This window comes from Carya illinoinensis, chromosome 11, assembly GCF_018687715.1.
Source record: "Carya illinoinensis cultivar Pawnee chromosome 11, C.illinoinensisPawnee_v1, whole genome shotgun sequence".
Lineage (NCBI taxonomy): Eukaryota > Viridiplantae > Streptophyta > Magnoliopsida > Fagales > Juglandaceae > Carya > Carya illinoinensis.
The window spans coordinates 689,115-709,061 of record NC_056762.1 but is presented as its reverse complement, the minus strand read 5'-3'; the positions used below and the strand labels follow the sequence as shown (position 1 = coordinate 709,061).

Below are 19,947 nucleotides of genomic sequence, written 5' to 3'. Positions count from 1 at the left end.
TCATCTATTAATATAACTCTTTTTTTCTACTAAAGAAAGCTCTAGCTACAACACAAGTTAATCCCTACCTAACAAGCGCAACAGACAGATAGAATGCAAGCAGCAACTTGCCTTCTAAACAGCAGGGAGCTAAAAACCAGTACCCTTGACACCAAGCCTGCTATCTAGATACCAGACCATGAAAATGCACAACCGTCACAACTATAGCAGAGATTTATAAAACATGGTGACCTACATCAGAATTTCTACTCTGGTTTTCAAATGCCATCTAATTATCACAAATCATCACCCCATTCAGAATGAGTGACACTGAAAATTTTCATTGTAAAACTAATATGAAAAAGTTGTCCTAATTAGTCAATCAGAGAATCTATAAAAACTCATTTTATTCATCCTTCAATAGATAGTAACTAAGCTTTTACTTATAGTAGTCATAGTAAAAGTGACGGAGGAATATACATGGTAAAGGCATATGATATGTGCTTATCCAAGTACATAAATTACATAGGGCTATTCGTCCATCCACTTCCCCGAGTCAGAGGAAGAACATCCAAGGTTCTTAGTTCTCCAGCACTCCTATGTGCCCACCCGAAAGTCTTTTGTAAATCGTAATTGGAAGCTCACGAGGTACCAGATTGAGTTCCTGTCTGTACCAACAGTAGATTGTGAGTGATAGGATGTAATTTGAAACCGTCTATTTGATTTTGATTTGCTTAATTAAACTTTTTGTTTCAAGTACTGCATTTGCCACCATATTCCTCTCCTCATCTTGCGTGTGCAACAACTTTCATACACAGAAGTGATCAGATTAAACAAATAGTTGGAGTTTACTTTTAACAGAAAAGGAACCAACAATCGCAAAATCAAAATCATGAGCAAGTCCAAATACAAACCAAAATGAATAAAGACATTATACACTCTAAACAAATATATTTCTACCTCACATTTGCAGTTGGTTCCTTTCTGTTTTTTTTTTTTTTTCCTCTACCTAGTTTTTTATGTTCAATGCCAATTTGGATTTCACAAAGACAGACAGATCAGACCATCAGAATCAGCAATATGTAGAGCACTCATCTATTCTAAAATATAAACAGGCCAATAACACACATGTTCATTTTACGAGAGAAGCACTGCCAACATTAAAATGAAAAGAAAGAAAAGCCAACCAAAACGACATGAACTTTACACCATATGACAGAGCATTAGAATCAGCACTGCGTCAAAATGATTCATGCCAGAGATTTATGCCAAAAACACACTAAGAAACGTCCAGAAATTTAAAGAAAGCAGCACTTACAGACAATACGTATTCATGGCAGATTGCCTAGTCAGAAGGAAAGGCAGAAGAAAGGAATTCCTCGTCCTCCACGAAAATCTGCAAGTTCCTGGTCCTCATTAAAAACTCGACTGATTCCTCCTCAAATTCCAGCACAAATCCCAACTTGATAAGCTCTGAGAGGGCACCAATTCGATCGGTGTTATTCCATATCAAACCCTCGGATATTGATTCAGCGAAATATGTAGCATACTTAAGGATGTTCTTTTTTCCAGTGGACCTGTCCAACTTCTGTGCGAAAAACTTTGAAGCCGCTCTATCCCAACGTATCATTCGGCTTTCCCTCACTTGCGCAATTTTCCCAGAAGAAAACGATAAACTGTAGTTTACAGTGATAGGTTCTACTGTCTCCAGGAAAGTCGCATTCAGAAGCCCTTGGATAGCTTCATGCCGGCTTCCCACTTCCATATTCAAAACAGGATCCGCCAGAAAACAAAAGATGAGCCTAACCAGACCTTTCTTAATCAAAGCCTCCCCCTGAATGGGTTGACCAACATCCACCAAGGATGCTTCTTCCCTCTGCACTGATTCAGATATAGTGCGAACCCCGATCTTCCTGTAAATTTCAAGTAACTTTGTCCGGGGTAACGAAGGCAAGATTCGCTGAGGGTACCAAACAAATATTGGTTGAGGATAAAACCGTTCAAAAAGATCCTTCAGCTGAAGATCATCGGCAATGAAAACATCACGCTTGTCGGACAGCAATATTCCGTCTGAGTCTGTACCAACAGGTAATTTCATCAACCTTTCAGAGAGAGCTTTCGGGTTGTATTCATCCCAGTGCTTGGAAACATACACCCAGAACTTGCAACAGTCAGCTTGTGATATTCGATGTCCTGAACTTTCCCAAACCTTCCAAAGCTTGCAGTAATCATCAACTGAAGGATTGCGATTAACATGGAAAGCCCTGGAGAACAATATAAGTAACTTACCATCGTAGTATTTATCCAAAACATGCAGCCGCGAACTGAAGAGATCATCCTTGTCATGCAAAACACATTCTTGAGGACTCACCCACTTTCCGTTCTCACTTCCATTTGGGATCCAAATCCCTTTGACAGCTTCACTGTCTGGCTCCCAAGTAAAGGCATTCAAGTAGTTATATATTCGAACGATAGTAGAAAATTCATGATGGAAATCAAGGTGGCTGGCAATCAATGGGCAACCCTTATCTACATGGACTGTAACGCCTATTGCATCGAGCTCTTTCTTATATGATGTAATATTAGAACCATAAAAACCTTGATCAACAAAAGGTCCATCTGTATGCTTCAAGTAAGAGCCCCAACTGGAATCAAACAAGCAGCACTCATCTGGAGGCCTATAACCATCATATGTCTTCAACCATTTTTGAGAAATTCTTTTCATGAAAGTATCCGGGAAGGAATAATTTTTTTCGTTCAATAAAATGGAGATGCATTCGAGCAAGGCAAGCACATTTGCAGGAGTGATGCGAGAGGGATCCCGGGGAAAACAAAGAGTAGCAGCAACTAACTTCACACCATCTTTGAATTCAGTAACAACCCCCATTTTCTTCAGCTCCTCCTTGTATTCGTGAATGTCCATGCCATAATAGTTCTCGCTATCATCTATGAAAGGGAGGAGAGTAATTGAAGCAATTGATTTCCAATTTGGCCCATATAGAATGCAATCTCTCGGACTTCTGTATACACCAAGTCTAGTCCGCAACCACTTCTCCTCACGGAGGAATTTCTTGAGATCTCGAGGAAACTTATGTGGAGTACCCTTTAGCTGTCTATAACATGACAGAAAAGAGAGAACATTTTCCTTTGTCATGGAAGATGCTTGCTGCCTGAAACTGTGAGCAAATACTTTGACTGCCTCCTCAAAATCCACCTTCACTCCTATTTGCCTCAACTGATCAATATAGAAGAATATGATGCTTCCATAAAAGTCATGATCAATCAGTGGGAATCCGTTGAAAACCTGTAGCATGCAAGCCCATTGAGAGTTAAACAGGAAACATTCTCCTGGAGACTTATAACCAATATTTGTCTTGAAGCATTTCACACCTCTTAGTGTCTCAACGAGTTTGGTGGATGATCCTAAATGATGCATACATTCCAGGATTAAAAGAACAGCCTCAGCTGTCAAAGAAGTCAAGCGTGAAGGCGATTTTAAGTTGTCTCCAACGAGCTTGAAATTTCTACTAAAACCAATCAACACACCCAGGGACTTGAGTTCCTCTTTGAAAGAAAGTATTTCCTTCCCAAAGTAATCTGTATCGATGAAGGGGATGTCACTGATTTGAGAAGCAATTCTCCATTCAGGATCAAACAAAACAGATTCAACTGGAGACCTGTCACCGCAGGATGTCCTCAGCCATCTTCTTTCTTTGATCCTATTGATGAATTTATCCAAAGGAAGAACGTTTTCCCTCAAAAATCTGATGAAATTCAGAACAGATAGCACCTGGTCTCTAGTTAAAGTGGAGTAATCTGCAAGAGACATAAGATGGTTCCCAATATATCCACATGCTTCTCCATACCCAAACATGACTCCAATTGTCTTTAGTTCGTCCTCATAGTCATTTATTCTATCGCCATAAAAATTCTGATCAATCAACGGGATATCAACAAGCACCGATCCATTTTGCAAAATGGTTCCCAGTGAAGAGGTAAGCATGAATGACACAGATGGTGGCCGGTAGCCAGGGCAGCAATTAGTAGTAATTTTCAGCCAGTTGCCATCCTTTATGCTTTTCAGGAACCTGTTTGGAATGCTAATTCCCCTATGTTTCAAGTTTTGAATCCAATCCAAAAGCAAGAATACATTTTGAATGGTAAGTGGGCCAGAAACCGCAGGAATTTCAGCATCGGGAGGAGATATATAAGGGATATCAGAAGCTCCAACATGAGTTTTAAGGAACTCTAGGAGCTGCTCTCCTGAGGTAAACTCGCCTGCAAAATAACCCGGACGCAAGTATTCTTCTCCCAACTCAATATAGTCTTCACCTCTCCATGGATTCGAAACAATCAATTCCACCCATTTGCTTCCGTTAGCAGGGACAAGAACCCCTTGCCTCTTGGTGGTTAGATTCCCATAGTTGTCTATGAGTGGCATAACACCACATAAATAATCAATTTCCCCTCTCGACAAATAACCTTTCAACAAAGAGTGGTATAAGAAGTGAACAAATGCAACAGCAAGCTTTCGACTATTATTGAGGGAATTCCTAAGATGAATTGCATATTCATAGACATTCACAACAACCACCTTTACTTGCACCTGAAGCCAATCCCAAATCGCCACCTTCTTAGAGGAGAAGAACAGAGCTAATTGTGTGCTTGTTGGCATGAAAAATCGGTTACCAGCACATCTGAATTCCCTGCTCGAATCACTCAGCCATGACATGTGAAGACAGTCACGTGACAGAGATACCACAGTATAACAGTTCATGCATTCATATATGCTGCACAAAGACTCATCCCCATCCACACCCACATATTTTATAAGTTGGACATTCTTGATATTGGTGCACTCAAATTTGGAGCTCCAATTACTAGCAAAAAATAGTAAAATCTCCAAATACAAGTCCTCAGACACTCCTGCAACAAGATTACTACTCTGGATGCACTTTGCATACCATTCATTGTTGACTAGCTCCACTCCCAAGAAACTCAATATGTCATCATACTCTTCATTATCAAATGAAGAACTCAGAATGTACTTTCCATGGGATGAGAGATTATGCAAGTTCACCTTTTGCTCCCTTGCCTGGTCCAAGATTCTCCAGAAATCAGGCATAAGCCTACCTACTTCGCAAGGTTTATGAAAGAACTTCTGCTGTGAGTAAGACTCACTCGGTACAATATTTTCTTCAACAAGCTTCGCTTTGATTGACTGCCTTACAGTATTTAACTCCTGATAAGAAGAGTGGTCGATGGGAATGAACCTGAACATGGGAACCAAACTAGATACAGGAGCACTCACTGAAGTTCTAACAAGTGAGACGAAAGCATTGAAAAAGGCGGAGGGCACACAGTCCAGAATCCCTTGGTTCCACTTGCTATCCAAGAGAATTGTTTCCCTTGATGATGCAAGAAGAAAATCTGCCTGAATTATGAACGGAAAGTTAGTAACCATCTCTGTGGGAAGAAATGCATAGATTCCAGGTGAAGTCATCCCCCTGTGGAGACGTGCTCCAAAAGGAAAAGCCAACGTGATCACCAACTCTTCTACTCCCATTCTCCTTTCCACTCTGTTCTCTTGCCTGACAGGAAACTTTTGCTTCCACATATAGTAGCTGCATTCTCTGTCGGATGCCTTATCCTTTTCCTCAGCTGAGAGATGGAGTGTGTAGGACTCAGCATCCATGTTCTTCCTTGTCACAAGGTCAGTCTCACTTGTAATGGCTATTGCACTTACGGTATTTAGCCCAGGATCCTCATTATGTTCACGGACTGAAAGCCGCTTTATTTTTGAAAGGAACAACAAAACTTCAGGATGAATGCTTGAGAGTTGCTGCTTCACAGCTTTGACCTTGTCTGGCTTCAGAGGTATGACAATTGTTGTCGTTGGTATAGTTGTAGAACCATATATTTGTTGTATATCGGAAAGAGTTGGGTTCTCCTCCACCCATTCAGGAACTATGTAACCAAGATTACAATGTGGGCAAGGCTCTTCGTTGAAACGTATCTGGTACCCATTGCTGAATATGTACGGCCGGGAAGTAACCAAAAAGACACTCTTGAATCCAATTCCTGCATATAAGTAAGTTTGAGCAAAAAGAATATACATAAATATCTTTCCCCAATCCACCTAAAAAAAAAAACAAAATTGGGTCAAGGCTAATCTCAATTGTAATAAATCCATGCTTGCAACAGCTTACATGAGCATTCATCAACAGTTAAAAGCTACGTTTTATCTTTTCTTTCTTTTGATCATTAAAAGTAAGCAAATGACTCGAAAGTAATCTGTATTATCTGCCATAAAAAGTCATTTCACAAGCATTATGAAATGCGTGTTTGCGAGAGTGAGAGAGAGAGAGAGAGCTCTTAAGTACCATCCATCCAATCTTCATTTTGAAATTTTAAGGAAGCAGATTCGATTACAAAAGACATTTATCCACAGTTCCAAGCTTTCCAAACAGAGCAAACTCTTGGGATGAAAATATTACAATTGAGAACCATAAACAAGGCTTTCTCAAATGAAGGCACAACGATAAAAATAAAAGCCCCTTTCCAGTTCATTCAAATCATGCTAGTAATCCTCAATTTCAAGAGCTTTGTTATCACTTGCGTGTCGGAAAGGTTAAGGGTAGACAATTTTGAGCAATAATTTGTATTTAAGAATTTACAGGCAAATTCTAGCACTCCCTCAACCTCAACTTTTTTGTTCATGTTCTCTTCCCTTAATACCCTGACCTTTGAGGATTTCATTCTATGATGCTAATTGGTATCAAGAATTTACACTTTGAATCCTCTTTCCATGGCAATGAGCTTTCCTACTTCCCTCGAGCAACTGTTGCTGTAATCAATATTTCATATGACTTTCAAGTAAATGTTACTAACTTTCAAAAGATAAAAACTTTCAAGTAAGCATTTATCAGTTGGAGAAGAACACGTCAAAGTTGTTTCTTTTGCGCATCAAAAGGAATAGAGGCATGTCCAACATGAACATGTGCACAGGGAAGGGAAGGGGGGACTGTCCAAATGAAAAAAGTCGAGAGTAACAATCGTACTTCCATAAAAGGTCTTTCACAAGATTTAGGAATTTAAAAGGTGAAGTTTCAAAAAGAGGCTGAAGAGCTAATGGAAAATGTGGAGGAAAAAAACAGAACAAGAACACTGTTTCTTAAAATCATTTAAAACATTTAAAGGACTTGCGAATCGTCAATAGGGTGAAAGAACTTGTTTACGTTCGTTGCTTGACAAAGAACCCAAGGTCAAGAATCCGTAAAGCCAACGAGCATCAACAAACTTGGAAATAGATTTTTTTTTTTTTTTTTAACCATTGCTTTTTTCTTTTATTTCTTATCCCATGTTTGATTATCTACTAATTTTTCATTATTTCGGAGTTTTATGGTTTTCTCTCTCTTTTTTTTTTTTTGGGTTTCTCACTATTTTTATTGTTATGTTTTCACGATATTCTAATTGTTATTTTTTAAATCATAAAACCAAAAGTACGTGTTTCAATTAAGTTTTAAAAGAAAATCCAACTACAACACTGTTTTTTGCAAACCTTCATTTTTAGTTTATTTTATTTTTTAAAATGGTTATAGGATTTTCATGTGTTATTTTTCTTTTTTAAGCGTGTGATTGTTAGATTGTTAGGATTTTCATGCTATTAGATTGTTAGGTGGCTCTATAAATTTGGATCCCGACAAGTGTAAAAAAAAAATTTTAATTTTTTTTAAAATGCTATTAATATTTTTTAAAAATAAATAAAATTTACAATATCAATAAAATAATACTTACTTAATTCTTAAATAAAACAAAAAAATTAAAAATATATATATATTGAGAGAAATACTCGGAATCCATTATCAGAGAATCCCAAGCATTTCTCTAAATTGTTTAACAATCTCGATTTCAGTCCTCGAGCATGGAGTTTAGCAAGCAATAATAAGTAATTATTATTCTAATTATTATCAGGTTAAGTACCTTTCTCTCCGATATAACCACGTTTTCTGTAGCCTTTCTTGGTGGACCGACCAACACTGCAAATGGAGTCTATGTTCTTAGGAGAGAAACCCTTCTCATTGTTGAAAATCAGCAATGTTGCAGGCGCTCCCGTGGCTGTAATGTCCTCAGAAACAATTATGAACTCAAGCGACGGATCCACCCCTTCCGCGTAATCATTATCTTCCGCATTCTGGCAAACAAAAACTCACCATTTCTAATATCAAACTTAGATATCAGGAATTTAAATAAAATCAAAATCATGTCCTTCAAATAGTCATGGGAAAACAAAAACAAAACTACTGCAATTTCAGGAAACAGAATCAACACAGTACTACACGATCCCATAATCACATAGTTCCATCATTTTTCTCAGCAAAAAAACAAAGTTTACTACAATTCAACAGAGTATCGATTAAAGAGCCGGCGAATGGTATTACGTACGGATAATCACCATCAAGAAGCCAAAAACAAAATAACACGCAACTGATATAGAGAATGAGCGAGAGAATTACCTGAATGAGTTCCATGAGAAAGTGGACATCCTTGGCGTAAAGTTCTGCAGAAAGGTTCTTTACGGCCTGGTGAAGATCCTCCGTTAATGGGTTCGGTTTCCCTCCGATTGAAAACTTGGTTTTACGTATATCTTTGACGTGTTCTCTAGCCTCCTCCATATCCGTACCTTCCGAAACACAAGCACGATGACACCAATACCAGACCTTAGCTTAGCCAGAGAGTGAGAGTAGAGTGAGAGAGAAACATGTGCATGGGCCAAGGAAGCTTATAAAAAGATGAGAATATTTTCCAGTAATTGGATTTGTTATCATTCCCCTCATTTAGGAATGACTTAAATCACTCTTGTTTTTTCTTTTTCTTTTTTATTTATTTATTATGTTTTAAATTAATTAAACAGCATTACTATCAATTCTAATTTTTATTAAATTTTAAATGATATTGTCGATTAGAATTCTGATTGGCACAGCAGTTCTGTCGGTTTGGATTACGAGATCATACTATTTTATATTTTTTCAGCTTCTAAAAATCATTTAAATATAAATTTTTTTAATTTTTAATTTCAAGATTTTTAATTTTTTATTTAATTATTACTAAATCATTATAATTTTTAAAATTTTGAAATAAACTATAAAAAATAATTAATTTTTCCAAATTGAATCTTCCTATCCATTATCTTTACACATTACAAATTACACTTTATTTTTTAATTATTTTTTATTTTTTTAAATTAATTAAATTTTTTTACTCATTATCTATATATCATATATTTAATAAAAAAATTTGAAAAATTAAAATTATGTGACGTGAGAATGATTAAATTTTTTTTAAATTATAAAATAAAAATAATATTATAATAATATTTTATTTGTTATTTTTTTATTAATTTTTTTATATTTTAAAATTCATAAAATATTACCTATTTATAAATTTCTCCGTCGGATGATTAAAAAAATAAAAAAAATTATAAGACAGAATACTTGGCCACGAAGTTAAGGAAAGGTGAAAGGACAATATGGAAAGAGAGAAATAGAGAGGAAGGACATGAATCATACGTTGGGGAACAATGGAGATGGTACGAAAAGTTGATCCTGCAGAGCTTTAGATGCTGATTCGACCACGGAGTCTTTTGGTCTTTGATGCCTTTCGTAGCCTTTTCTTTTTCAAAAGTAGCCTGGAATCACTGGTAGCGGTGGGATTGCATTCATTAGAAGGAAAAATCTTTACAATCTTCTAACACTCTATACTCTACATTTTTTTTAATTTTTATTATTTTAATTTTTATTAAATATTTAATATATAAATAATGAATAAAAGAATTAAATTAATTTAAAAAGAATAAATTCAAAAAAAATATTAAAAAATTAAAAAAAAGTAGAATGTGGTGTGTTGGGAGGTTATGTAGCATTTCCCATTTCTTTTTGAATCTTGTAAGTTTCATTGAACTTAAATAGGAGTTACAGGTTGTAGGGTATCTGGATTAACAACTAGATCAACTAAACCCTTATGAAGAGATAGTATTGCTTTTGCAAGCAAGTGCGCATAAACATTACCATTTCTTTTTACAAAAGTAGCATTCCAGCTATCTAAATAGAAAAGAATCTTCATAGTGTTACTAAGGATCATTCCCACTTCATCCCATCTAGGTTGATCTTGCATAAGTCCCTTGATTATTAAGTGAGAATCCCCTTTTAAAATCGTTAAACTGTAGCCTAGTTCAATAATCAAATCTACAACATATAGGACTCCTTGAGCTTCTGCAAGTAAGGGATCAAGGAAACTCGATTTTGAGAGTTTTTTGTAAGCTAAAACTCTACCTTGATGCTCACGAGCTACAATTCCAAAACCTGGCTTTCCATTACTAGCATTCATGCTTGCATTCCAATTTACCTTGATCACACCTAGTGGAGGAGGTTTCCAAGTGCCTAAATCTTCTGTTGTTCCCCCAATAGGAGTCTGTGGCTTTTGTTGTGCATTTTTGAAATCTAAGAAGGAATTCATAGCAATCTGAACCAGGTTATTAGGGTGAGTGAAAGAGTTCTCGAAAATAAAATTGTTTATTCTCTGTTAGATACCTCTAGCTATAATAGCAAATAATTCCACTGTCTCTATATTATAACTAGAGTTTAGAGCCTCTACTAATTCACTGAAAGTTTCTAGTCTGATAGAGCACTTCTGCAAATCAGAGGAGCCATGGCTCTACACATCTATAGCAAAGGGGCAGTTCCATAAGATATGAATCACTGTTTCATCTTCACAAGGCACTTTGGTGATTTACAAATTCGCTTCTTGACCAGGTTTAGTCTTGTGGGCAAAGAGTCTATGCAAGGTCTCTACATAAAAGTCTTCACTGCATTTGGGATTTTAAACCTCCAGCAACTAGTCCAATTTGAATTCTTTTTGGTAACCAAAGAAGGTTGTCCATCCATCATTGCATTTAACTCATTTTGAAGATAGTAAGCACTCTTTACAGTGAACCCCCCATCTTTAGTGCCTTGCCATATTAGCCTATCCTCTACTCCAATTGAACTAATATGAATCTTTTGGATTGTTTCAGCTTCCTCTTCATCAAAGATCTCCCTCACCAATTCCATTTTCCATTCCCTTTCTGTGTTGTTTATAAGACTAGCTACCTTTGCATCACCTGGCAGGCCCTTTATTGCAGATTGGACCTTGTAAGTTGAGGGAGTAGGCAGACATCTGTCTTTCCAAATGAGTGTATTCTCTCCATTGCCAGTTCTTGATATGGTGCCCTTTTCAATCAAGTGTCTTGTTGAGCAAATACTCCTCCAAATAAAGGAGGGTCGGACACCCACATTAGCATTCAAGAAATCTATTTTTGGAAAATATTTTGCTCTAAGAACCTGAGATGCCAGTGAATGGGGTACTTGTAGAATCCTCCAAGCTTGTTTAGCTAATAGAGCATTATTAAAGCTCTCAAAATTTTTGAACCCCACCCCTCCATCACTTTTTGCCTTTCCCATTTGTTGCCAAGAAACCCAGTGTGTTTTCCTTTCCCCTTGTTGTTGACCCCACCAGTAATTGTGCATTATTCTGTTGAGTTTTCTTAGAAGAGTCTTAGGCAGTTTAAAGACTCTCATGCAGTATGTGGGCAGAGCTTGGATGATTGCCTTAAGTAACACCTCATTTCCAACTTGTGATAGCAATCTATTTTTCCAGTTACTCACTCGACTTCTAACTCTATCCAATATCCCTTTGAAAGCCTGAATTCTTGATCTACCTAATAGAGCAGGTAATTCTAGATATTTCTCATAACTTAAAGTGGCTTTGAAACCAGCCATGTCAAGGATGTGATCTCTAGTCATTCTTTTGGTGTTTGCACTAAAGTAAATAGATGTTTTTTCCTTGTTGAGTTTCTGCCTTAAGCCCCTTTCATACAGGTCAAGTAGTTCAATTATCTTTGCCCACTCCACTGCACTTGCACGGCAAAACAGCAGACTATCATCTGTAAAAAATAAATGGTTGATACTCAGTCTGTCTCTTCCCAATTGGATTCCATGGATAAGATTTGAATCTTCAGCTTGGTGCAGAAGTGAGCTTAATACCTCAGCTACAAGTATGAAAAGATAGAGAGACAAGGGGTCTCCCTGTCTTAGTCCTCTTGTTGGTTGGAACCAAGGCTGAAGATTGCCATTGATAAGAATTGAATATGAGATTGTTGAGATACATCTCATCACCAATCCTATCCATCTTGAGTTGAATCCCATCTTTTCCATTGCTGCACTCAAAAAATTTCATTACACCCTATCATAGGCTTTACTCATATCTAGTTTCAATGACATAAAGCCTTGTTGCCCCTTTACTTTTGTGCTCATTGAATGCATTGGTTCAAATACCACAATTACATTATCAAGAATTAACCTTCCTGGTACAAAAGCACTTTGAGATTTGATGCAAAATTAACTTAAGTCTGTTTGCTATGACTTTAGAAACTAGCTTGTAGATAACATTGCATAGGGAAATTAGTCTAAATTTAGTCACTGATTGAGCCTTGTTTTGTAATATCCGCTCCTTCTTTCTTCTTCTTTATTTATGAGCCTCAATCTATGTGTTGAACTTTGGTATGCTGAGCCTTATCCTGAGCGTTGAACCTTGATGGCGTGTTCTAAAAGTTATCCAACGGATTTCAAAGTAAGATAGATATTTTAAAACTTATAGATATTTTAAGTATTATGGAAATATCTATAGAAGATATTTTTCAGTTTTATTAGATAAACTTGTATTTAAAGTAACACAATTATAATATTTTAATGAGTTCTGAAAATATTATAATTGTGGATAATTACTTAGATTAAATATTTTAGTTGTTTTAAAATATTAAGAGGTTTAACTTTACGTTAAAAACTCTTATTTAATTTAAATGATTTTATCCTCTTTGAGTAATTAATTATACTTTATCATTTTAAATAATGATGAAGAAATATTATTTTATAAATTTTAGTTTATAAAATAATTTTCTATCTTAATTCCTCTCAGTATTTTATTTAAGTGCACTTACGCGTTTTCAAATCAGTATTTAAACTCATCGTTAGATCGTTTTGAATATTTCGAAGTGAAGAATTTAGATTAAATACCCAGACCCCTATCTTTTTCCCTTCACTTTTTCCTTTCTTCCTTTTCTCTCTTCTCTCTCCTCTCTCTCCTCTCATGCTAGACGTTCACGTATCGATGTTCTTCACAGTGCTTGTTGCACTTCCAGCTGGCGCCACCACCCATCATGGCGTCTCACCTCCACCACCAACATAATCCTCCCCCACCGGCAAGCACTACTCCACCAGTGGTGAGCTACACCGGTCACCTCTTCTCTCTCTTTCTTCCTCCAAGCAAATGGGTCTTCAAGCCTTTTTCTCCTCCTTGAGCCACCATACGCGGCTGAAACGACCACCAAGCACCACCAACGGATTCACCACGTCATGGACTTCCTCCCCATGTCCTCATTTTCCTCTAACTCTCTTTCTTTCTCCGATGGGTCTCCATAGCCTTGGCTTCGGTTGCACCGCCATGCACGGCTACCCTTGGTGTTTCACCACCACCACCTTGTTCTTCTCATCACCACGACCTCCCCTAAGAAATTTCATGGCCAACGGAGCAGTACACAGCTCTCACTCTCCCTCACTCTCCACGGCACGAAATCCACCTCCTTGAGCCACCGTATGGCCACCACCTCTCCACCACATCTACCTCTACCTCCTCCTAGCTTCCCATGAAGTTTTACGGCTTTCCACCACCTCAAGCAAACTCCCACCATTCGGATTCACTGTTCAAGGCGTGATGCCGTCGTGCTCCGCCACCTTTGACCACCACGAGGCCATCATGAGCCTTTCCAAGACCACGCATAGCTATTCTCAAGCCCAAACCGCCAGTTTACGTGGTGGACAGCCACCGTACGCGGTGTTACCACCATGTACGCCTCCTCAGATGCTTGATCGTGATGAGCAGCGAGCGACGCACGAGTTATCCCATCAATGGTATAACCCTCTATATCTAGTTATTTACGTTTATATTAGTTAATTGGTTGGATTGTAGATTTTGTAGTTAGTATTTGTGGAGTTCATTGCGTAGTTGTAAAGTGAAGTATAGTTGTGAAGTGTTGGGCTTGATTTTATAGTATTATAAACTGTGTTGTGAGTATGGGCATGAGATGGATGCCGTAGTTGTGATACGGCATTAAGTGTGAAGAGAGTATGCGTGGAGCATATTCTGTGTAGTGCAGCGATGCGTAGTGTGATGTGCGCTGTAGTGATGTGTGGCGTAAAATGAAAGGGGTGCACTTGGAGCGTACTCCGTGTTGTATGGCGATGCACCGTGTGATGTGCATCATGATAATAAGTGTCGTAGCGAAAGGAGTACGCGTACCGCCTACTCCATGTCACATAGTGATGCACTGTGAGACATGCATCATAGTGATGTGTGTCGTAGTGTGGATGGAAGAGAGTTCACGTGAATGTACTCTGTATTACGTCGTGATACACCAGATGGAGTGTCACAAAGGGTTGGATGGTCACAAAGGGTTGGATGACGTAGCGGAGAAGCGTAGAGTGTATGGTGTAGTGTCAGGAAACTATGTAACAATGTCCCGAATGTGGCTGTAGTCCAAGGTAACGGATGTTGCTTTAAGGCTGACTTATGGCTGAAAGTAAGTGTGAAGTGGTGAAAAGTATCAGAGAGTGCAGCGGAAGCGTAATGGTCATCATGCTGTTATTCGGGAATTTGTCTCGAGCTGCATAGTGTGATTGAGGCACATTTTTGGATGCAGTCCTCTTGTTAGGTGGCTGGAACTGTGTAACAGTATTCCGAAACAATGGTGATATGGCCTGTAATTCGGGGTGACAGGTGTCACATTGTGGTTGACTATGGCTAAGAGTATATGGAAGTGGTGAAAAATGTATCAGAGTGTGCAGCAGAAGCATGATGGGCATCGTGACATGACTCGGGATTAGTCTCGAACTACATGACGTGACAAAGGTGCATTTGTGGATGCAATCCTCTCCTATCAAGTGTTGAGATGAACTTGTACAGGGTCGAGAAGTAGGAAGAGTCCTATCAACTGGGTCTGAGCAAGTTGGTATTGGAGTATGGAGTTTGTTTATACAAGCAGGCATTTATTGGAATTATAAGTTACTCTTAGGTGATAAAAGGGGATGAGATACATGTGCCTCTGGCGAGACACGTGTGTCAAGCAAGTTCACCATATATAATGGGTAAGCTATCCTCAGCATGGTTACATGGTATTTTAGCTCCAGAGTTGGGTTGAATTCATGTAGCATGATTGGTTGGGAATGAGAATTTAGTATGGGTTAGGCTACGTGAAGGTAGTAATGGGTAAGTTGTCTAAAGTTGGGACGCATGACTCTGTCAGTTGGAATCATGCGTCGGGTTGTGAAAATAGAAGAACGAGATAGAAGTCTTAGTGTCTTAACCCTAGGGTGAATCACAAGGGTTCACTTTAAGGAATAAGACCCCGAAGGTTTTAGCATAGTAAATAACACGGAAGAGCCCAAGGATGGACGGAAAGTGTTCCAAGTGAGGCACAGTTATGTATTTTTAGAATAGTTCCTTATGCATTAGATAGATGATAACGTAAGATTATGTGTATGCATGTAGGTTGCCATCTGACACGCACATGAATGGACTGCATGGATTGAGTATGGCATAAAGTCTATGTAAGTATTACGTTCATACTCTTCTAGAGTTTTCTTTATAAAAACGAAGAAGAAGAGGACGAAAACTTTTTCTCTAAAAAAAAGGTAAACGAAACGTAAATTTTCAAGTATAAGTACGTAGCGGCCCTCCTTGGCAGCCCCTTTTTATACACCCAAAGTATGTACGTTTATGCATATGAATGGATGCTATAAGTAGTACGTATTGTATGTAAGTTCACCAAAGAAAACGAAACGAAGCTTTAAAAGACGTAAGAACCGTTAAGGAATGTAAGGACTGAAACTGAAAAGAAAAGAAAGAAAACAGATTTTTCAAATAACTCTCTCTCCTAAAATGACTCTTTCTAAATAAATTTCCTAAAAATAAAAGAAAGAAAACTATTTTCTCTCTCTTAAAAGAAGATAAAATTTCTTTTAAAACGATTTTTATGAAATAAAGGAGAGAAAACCTTTTTTCTTAATTAAAATTGTTATGAACCGTAAGAACTGTAAGAAACGTAAGAACTGTAAGGACTGAAATGAAAGAATGGACTGTAAAGGAAAGGAAATGACTGTAAATAAATGAACATACTGAAATGAATGGATGATGTATGAAAATATGTAAGGGCCACATGGACTAAAATGGAAATGGTACCAATGAATGGACTGGACGGGGCAGATTGCAATGCCAAGTAAGTAGTACTGGTAGTGCACCCAGTGCTGCACCCTGACGGAATAGATTCTCAACCTGTGGCCACGGACGGAGTAAGGTCCAAAAGACCGCTAACCCCAGCACACGGGACGTAACAGTGTGCAATGACCAATGAAAGTGAAAAGAAAGAACAGATGCATGTTAAAAAAGAATGCATGTATGTATGGATGAATGGAATGCATGAATGCACGTACGTAAGAAAAGATGAATGCATGAATTTATGTATGTATGCATGAACGTATTTAAAAGAACAAATGCATGAAAAGCTTCTTTAAGAAATGAAGGCAGCGATGCGTAGGGAACTATTTTAAAGAATAAAGCATGTTTATAAAGAAAAATCTCACCTCGCAACGTTTTAAAATGAAAAGAAAGATGTATGCATGCTAAGTATGATATTATGTATGTGATGATAAATACATTACTAAAAAGTTATGTTATTATATTTTAATTGTATGAAGTAATGCTTACGAGTCATCGACTCATTATAGTTTTTATGTGTGCCCTCCTAGGCACAAGATGAGCATGACAGGTCAGGATAGACACAGCCCAAGAGGAAAAGCACGAAGGCCTACGCAAGATGTTTTATATTGGAAACTTTAATTATGAAATGTAATTTTTTCTGCTAAAATCTTTAATTTTTCGAATTTTATTTATGACACTGAGTCTTTTGTATCCTGGCATGGATGGAAAAGAAATTTCAAAAAAATCGTAATTTCCATCGATTTTTATCAAAATCGTTATGAAAATGACCCACCATAAGGACAGACGTTACATGTTTACCTTTGAGATGAGTACTATATAGGTCTCATTAATGCAAGACATGTCCCCTTCATCATTGAGAGCTTCAAGGACAGCTTTGGTTACATCCTCTCCCACTATGTCCCAGTGTTTTTGAAAGAAAACAGTTGAGAATCCATCAAGACCTGGAGATCCGAATGGATTCTTTTGAAATAAAGTTGTTCTTACCTCTTTTGCAATGAATTCTCTTGTTAGATGTTTGTTCATGTGTTCATCCACTCTCTTTTTTTACATGTTTTAGGCAATCAACTATCTTATCAGGTTGAGAGGTTGAGAAAAGGCTCTTGTAGTGTCTGTTAAAAGTGTCAGAGATATCTTCCCTGCTACCTGCCACACTCCCATCTTCCCTTTTAATATTCTGAATTTCATTTGCTTTTTTTCTCTAACTTGCAGCTCTATAGAAGAATTTTGTATTTCTATCTCCATTTTTGAGCCACATTTGTTTAGCCCTTTGTTTCCACTTTATATTGTCTGCCTCTAATAGATCCTCTATCTCTTTTTGCATTTGTTTCACTGTTGTTGTCAACTCTCCATTATTAGCTTCCTGCATCTTTGAGATCATGCTGAGTTTGGTTTGTGCTTGTTTTCTTTGCTTGTCTATTGAGTTCTTTTTCCACTTACTTAAAAATTTCTTACAGCTTGTTAACTTCTCTTTCACTCCCTTCAGAAGAGAGCCTTGGCTGAATTAAAAACCCAGCTGTTATGTATGATTCCACTGCATTCCTCCCTTAGTCCCAGCTGGCTTTATATCTAAATATCTTTGTTCTTCCTCTCTCTTCTCTCCTGTTACTTTCTCTGTCATTCCCCATGTTGAATTGTAGAGGGCAATGGTCAGATGATTGTGCTGGAAGAGCATTGACCCTTGTTTCAGAGAACTGGTTAATCCAAGCTATATTTCCAAAGACTCAATCTAGTCTTTCTTTTATGAACTGACTTCCCTCCCTTCCATTATTCCAAGTGTATTTTGTTCTAACATACCCTAGATCACTCAGTCCATAATTTTCCACGGCCTCTCTGAAGGTTTACATCTGAGCATAATGCCTTAAGGCTGCTCCTTTCTTTTCATGTTAGTGCATCACTTCATTAAAGTCCCCAAAGCAGATCCAGGGTCTCTCATTATTAGGCTTTAGCAATCTCAGCAACTGCCAACTGTTTTCCCTTTGAGAGGTGATAGGATTTCCATAGAAGCCAGTTGCTAGTATATTTTCAGTGTTATCATCTTTTTTATAAGACAATGATATATGATGTTGTGAGTAAGTTTCTAGGGAGAATTCATCACAGTTTTTCCACATAAAAGCAATACCCTCACCTTTGCCTCTACTTTCAACTACAAAGCTTCTATCAAATCCCACTAAGTTCCTCACTTCTTCCACTTTTCGCCTTCCACATTTAGTTTCCATTATAAACACCACTTTGGGACACTTTGTTTTCACCCATAGATGAAGTTCTCGAACTGTATGAGGGTTGCCAAGCCCTCTATAGTTCCAACTAAGACCCATCATTGTTGTTGCTGAGCAGCCTCCACTAACTCAGTTGGAAAATTGTTAGTTTTCAACTCAACAATAATTTTCTGTTTCTTACCAATTTTTTCACTGTCTCCCATCTTTTTATTTCCCTCTCTCTTTTTACTACTTTGTGTCTCACTCTCAATGTGAATTTGCTTTTTTTGTTATGCTTCCCTGGCTCTTCTTTTCCAAGTGGATCCCATTGGTTTTGATCTCTCCATAGTCTTATTTATATGTATTATTTCATCTGTCTCTCCAGGTGTGTTGTTTATAGGCAGGCTTTCAGAAGTTGTCATGCTTTTCACTTCAGGTTGGTGAGCTCCCTTTTCCATGTGTCCTCCTTACTAATTTTTGTTAACTCTTCTGTCTCCACAAGTTGTACCTTCTCTATACTTTGCTCTCCCTTTTTAGTTTTTTGATCTGTCAAAGACTCTTGCATATCCTATTTAAAATCATCCACTCCCTTGGTTATTTCTATCTTTATTCCTTTCATTTCATCCTCTCTATCCTCTGACTCTTGCTTCTCTTTATTCTGAGTATACATATTAGCACCTCCATACTTCCTTTGGTTGAAAAAAATTGTGTTTAAAGGTTGTGCTCTAAGCCAAGGCCCATACTGTTGAATAACCTTTCCTTCTCTGGTCTGCTCAGTCCTTTGCCCTGTGCATCCCTTCCCTTGATGGAATAAAATCCCACAGTGAAAACAGAATAATTGTAGTCTCTCATATTTGAAGGATATCCAGTATTGATGCCCTTCAAAATTCAGCCAACATCTTCTTAGTAGAGGCTTATGAATATCAATAGCTACTCTCACTCTAAGTCATCTCACCCATGCTGAGCCATCAGATTCTACATCTACTCCGATAACATGACCAATGGATTTCCCAAACTGATTTCCCAATTCCTTAGTCATAGCTGCAAGCGGCAAGCTATGAAGTTGAACTCAGAACAGTTCTAAATTGAATTGTATTGAATTTAGCACATCATATTCATTCACTTCATGTATAGTCACTAGGTTCCTATCAAAACACCAAGGTCTTCCACTGAGTACTTTTTCTTTATCATTTATCCGTTGGGATTCAATTAAAAATTTTTGGTCTCCTAATTCTTTGAATCTTACCCACCCCTTCAATTTCCATACTTGTGCCATTGTTTTCCTAAAGGCTTCATTGTTAAGACTTCTTTCAGTTAGAACTTTACCAATTATGCAATGTTTTCCTCTGATTCCATATTCCTTTGCATTAGGAGCATGAAAGGTTGAACTGTCTTCATTAGTCAA

The 19,947-nt window shown here is 37.6% G+C and overlaps 2 protein-coding genes across 3 annotated transcripts; both read right to left on the bottom strand.

Moving 5' to 3' along the window:
• Positions 1–366: 366 nt before the first annotated feature.
• On the bottom strand, positions 367–8,801 carry LOC122280944. Of its 2 annotated transcripts, none has more exons than XM_043092085.1 (4): positions 8,496–8,801; positions 7,963–8,173; positions 1,298–6,060; positions 367–647 (listed from the first exon to the last, which is right to left on the bottom strand). In XM_043092085.1, exons 1-3 carry the CDS (start codon positions 8,652–8,654, stop codon positions 1,325–1,327), a joined length of 5,106 nt encoding a protein of 1,701 aa, XP_042948019.1. In that variant the 5' UTR covers positions 8,655–8,801; the 3' UTR covers positions 367–647; positions 1,298–1,324. The 2 variants fall into 2 exon arrangements, with proteins under 2 accessions (XP_042948019.1, XP_042948020.1); XM_043092086.1 differs by having other exon boundaries at positions 367–643.
• Positions 8,802–9,939: 1,138 nt separating this feature from the next.
• LOC122281257 lies at positions 9,940–10,494 on the bottom strand. The gene has a single exon (XM_043092612.1). The coding sequence runs from the start codon at positions 10,492–10,494 to the stop codon at positions 9,940–9,942; it is 555 nt and encodes a 184-aa protein (XP_042948546.1).
• Between the last annotated feature and the right edge of the window lie 9,453 nt (positions 10,495–19,947).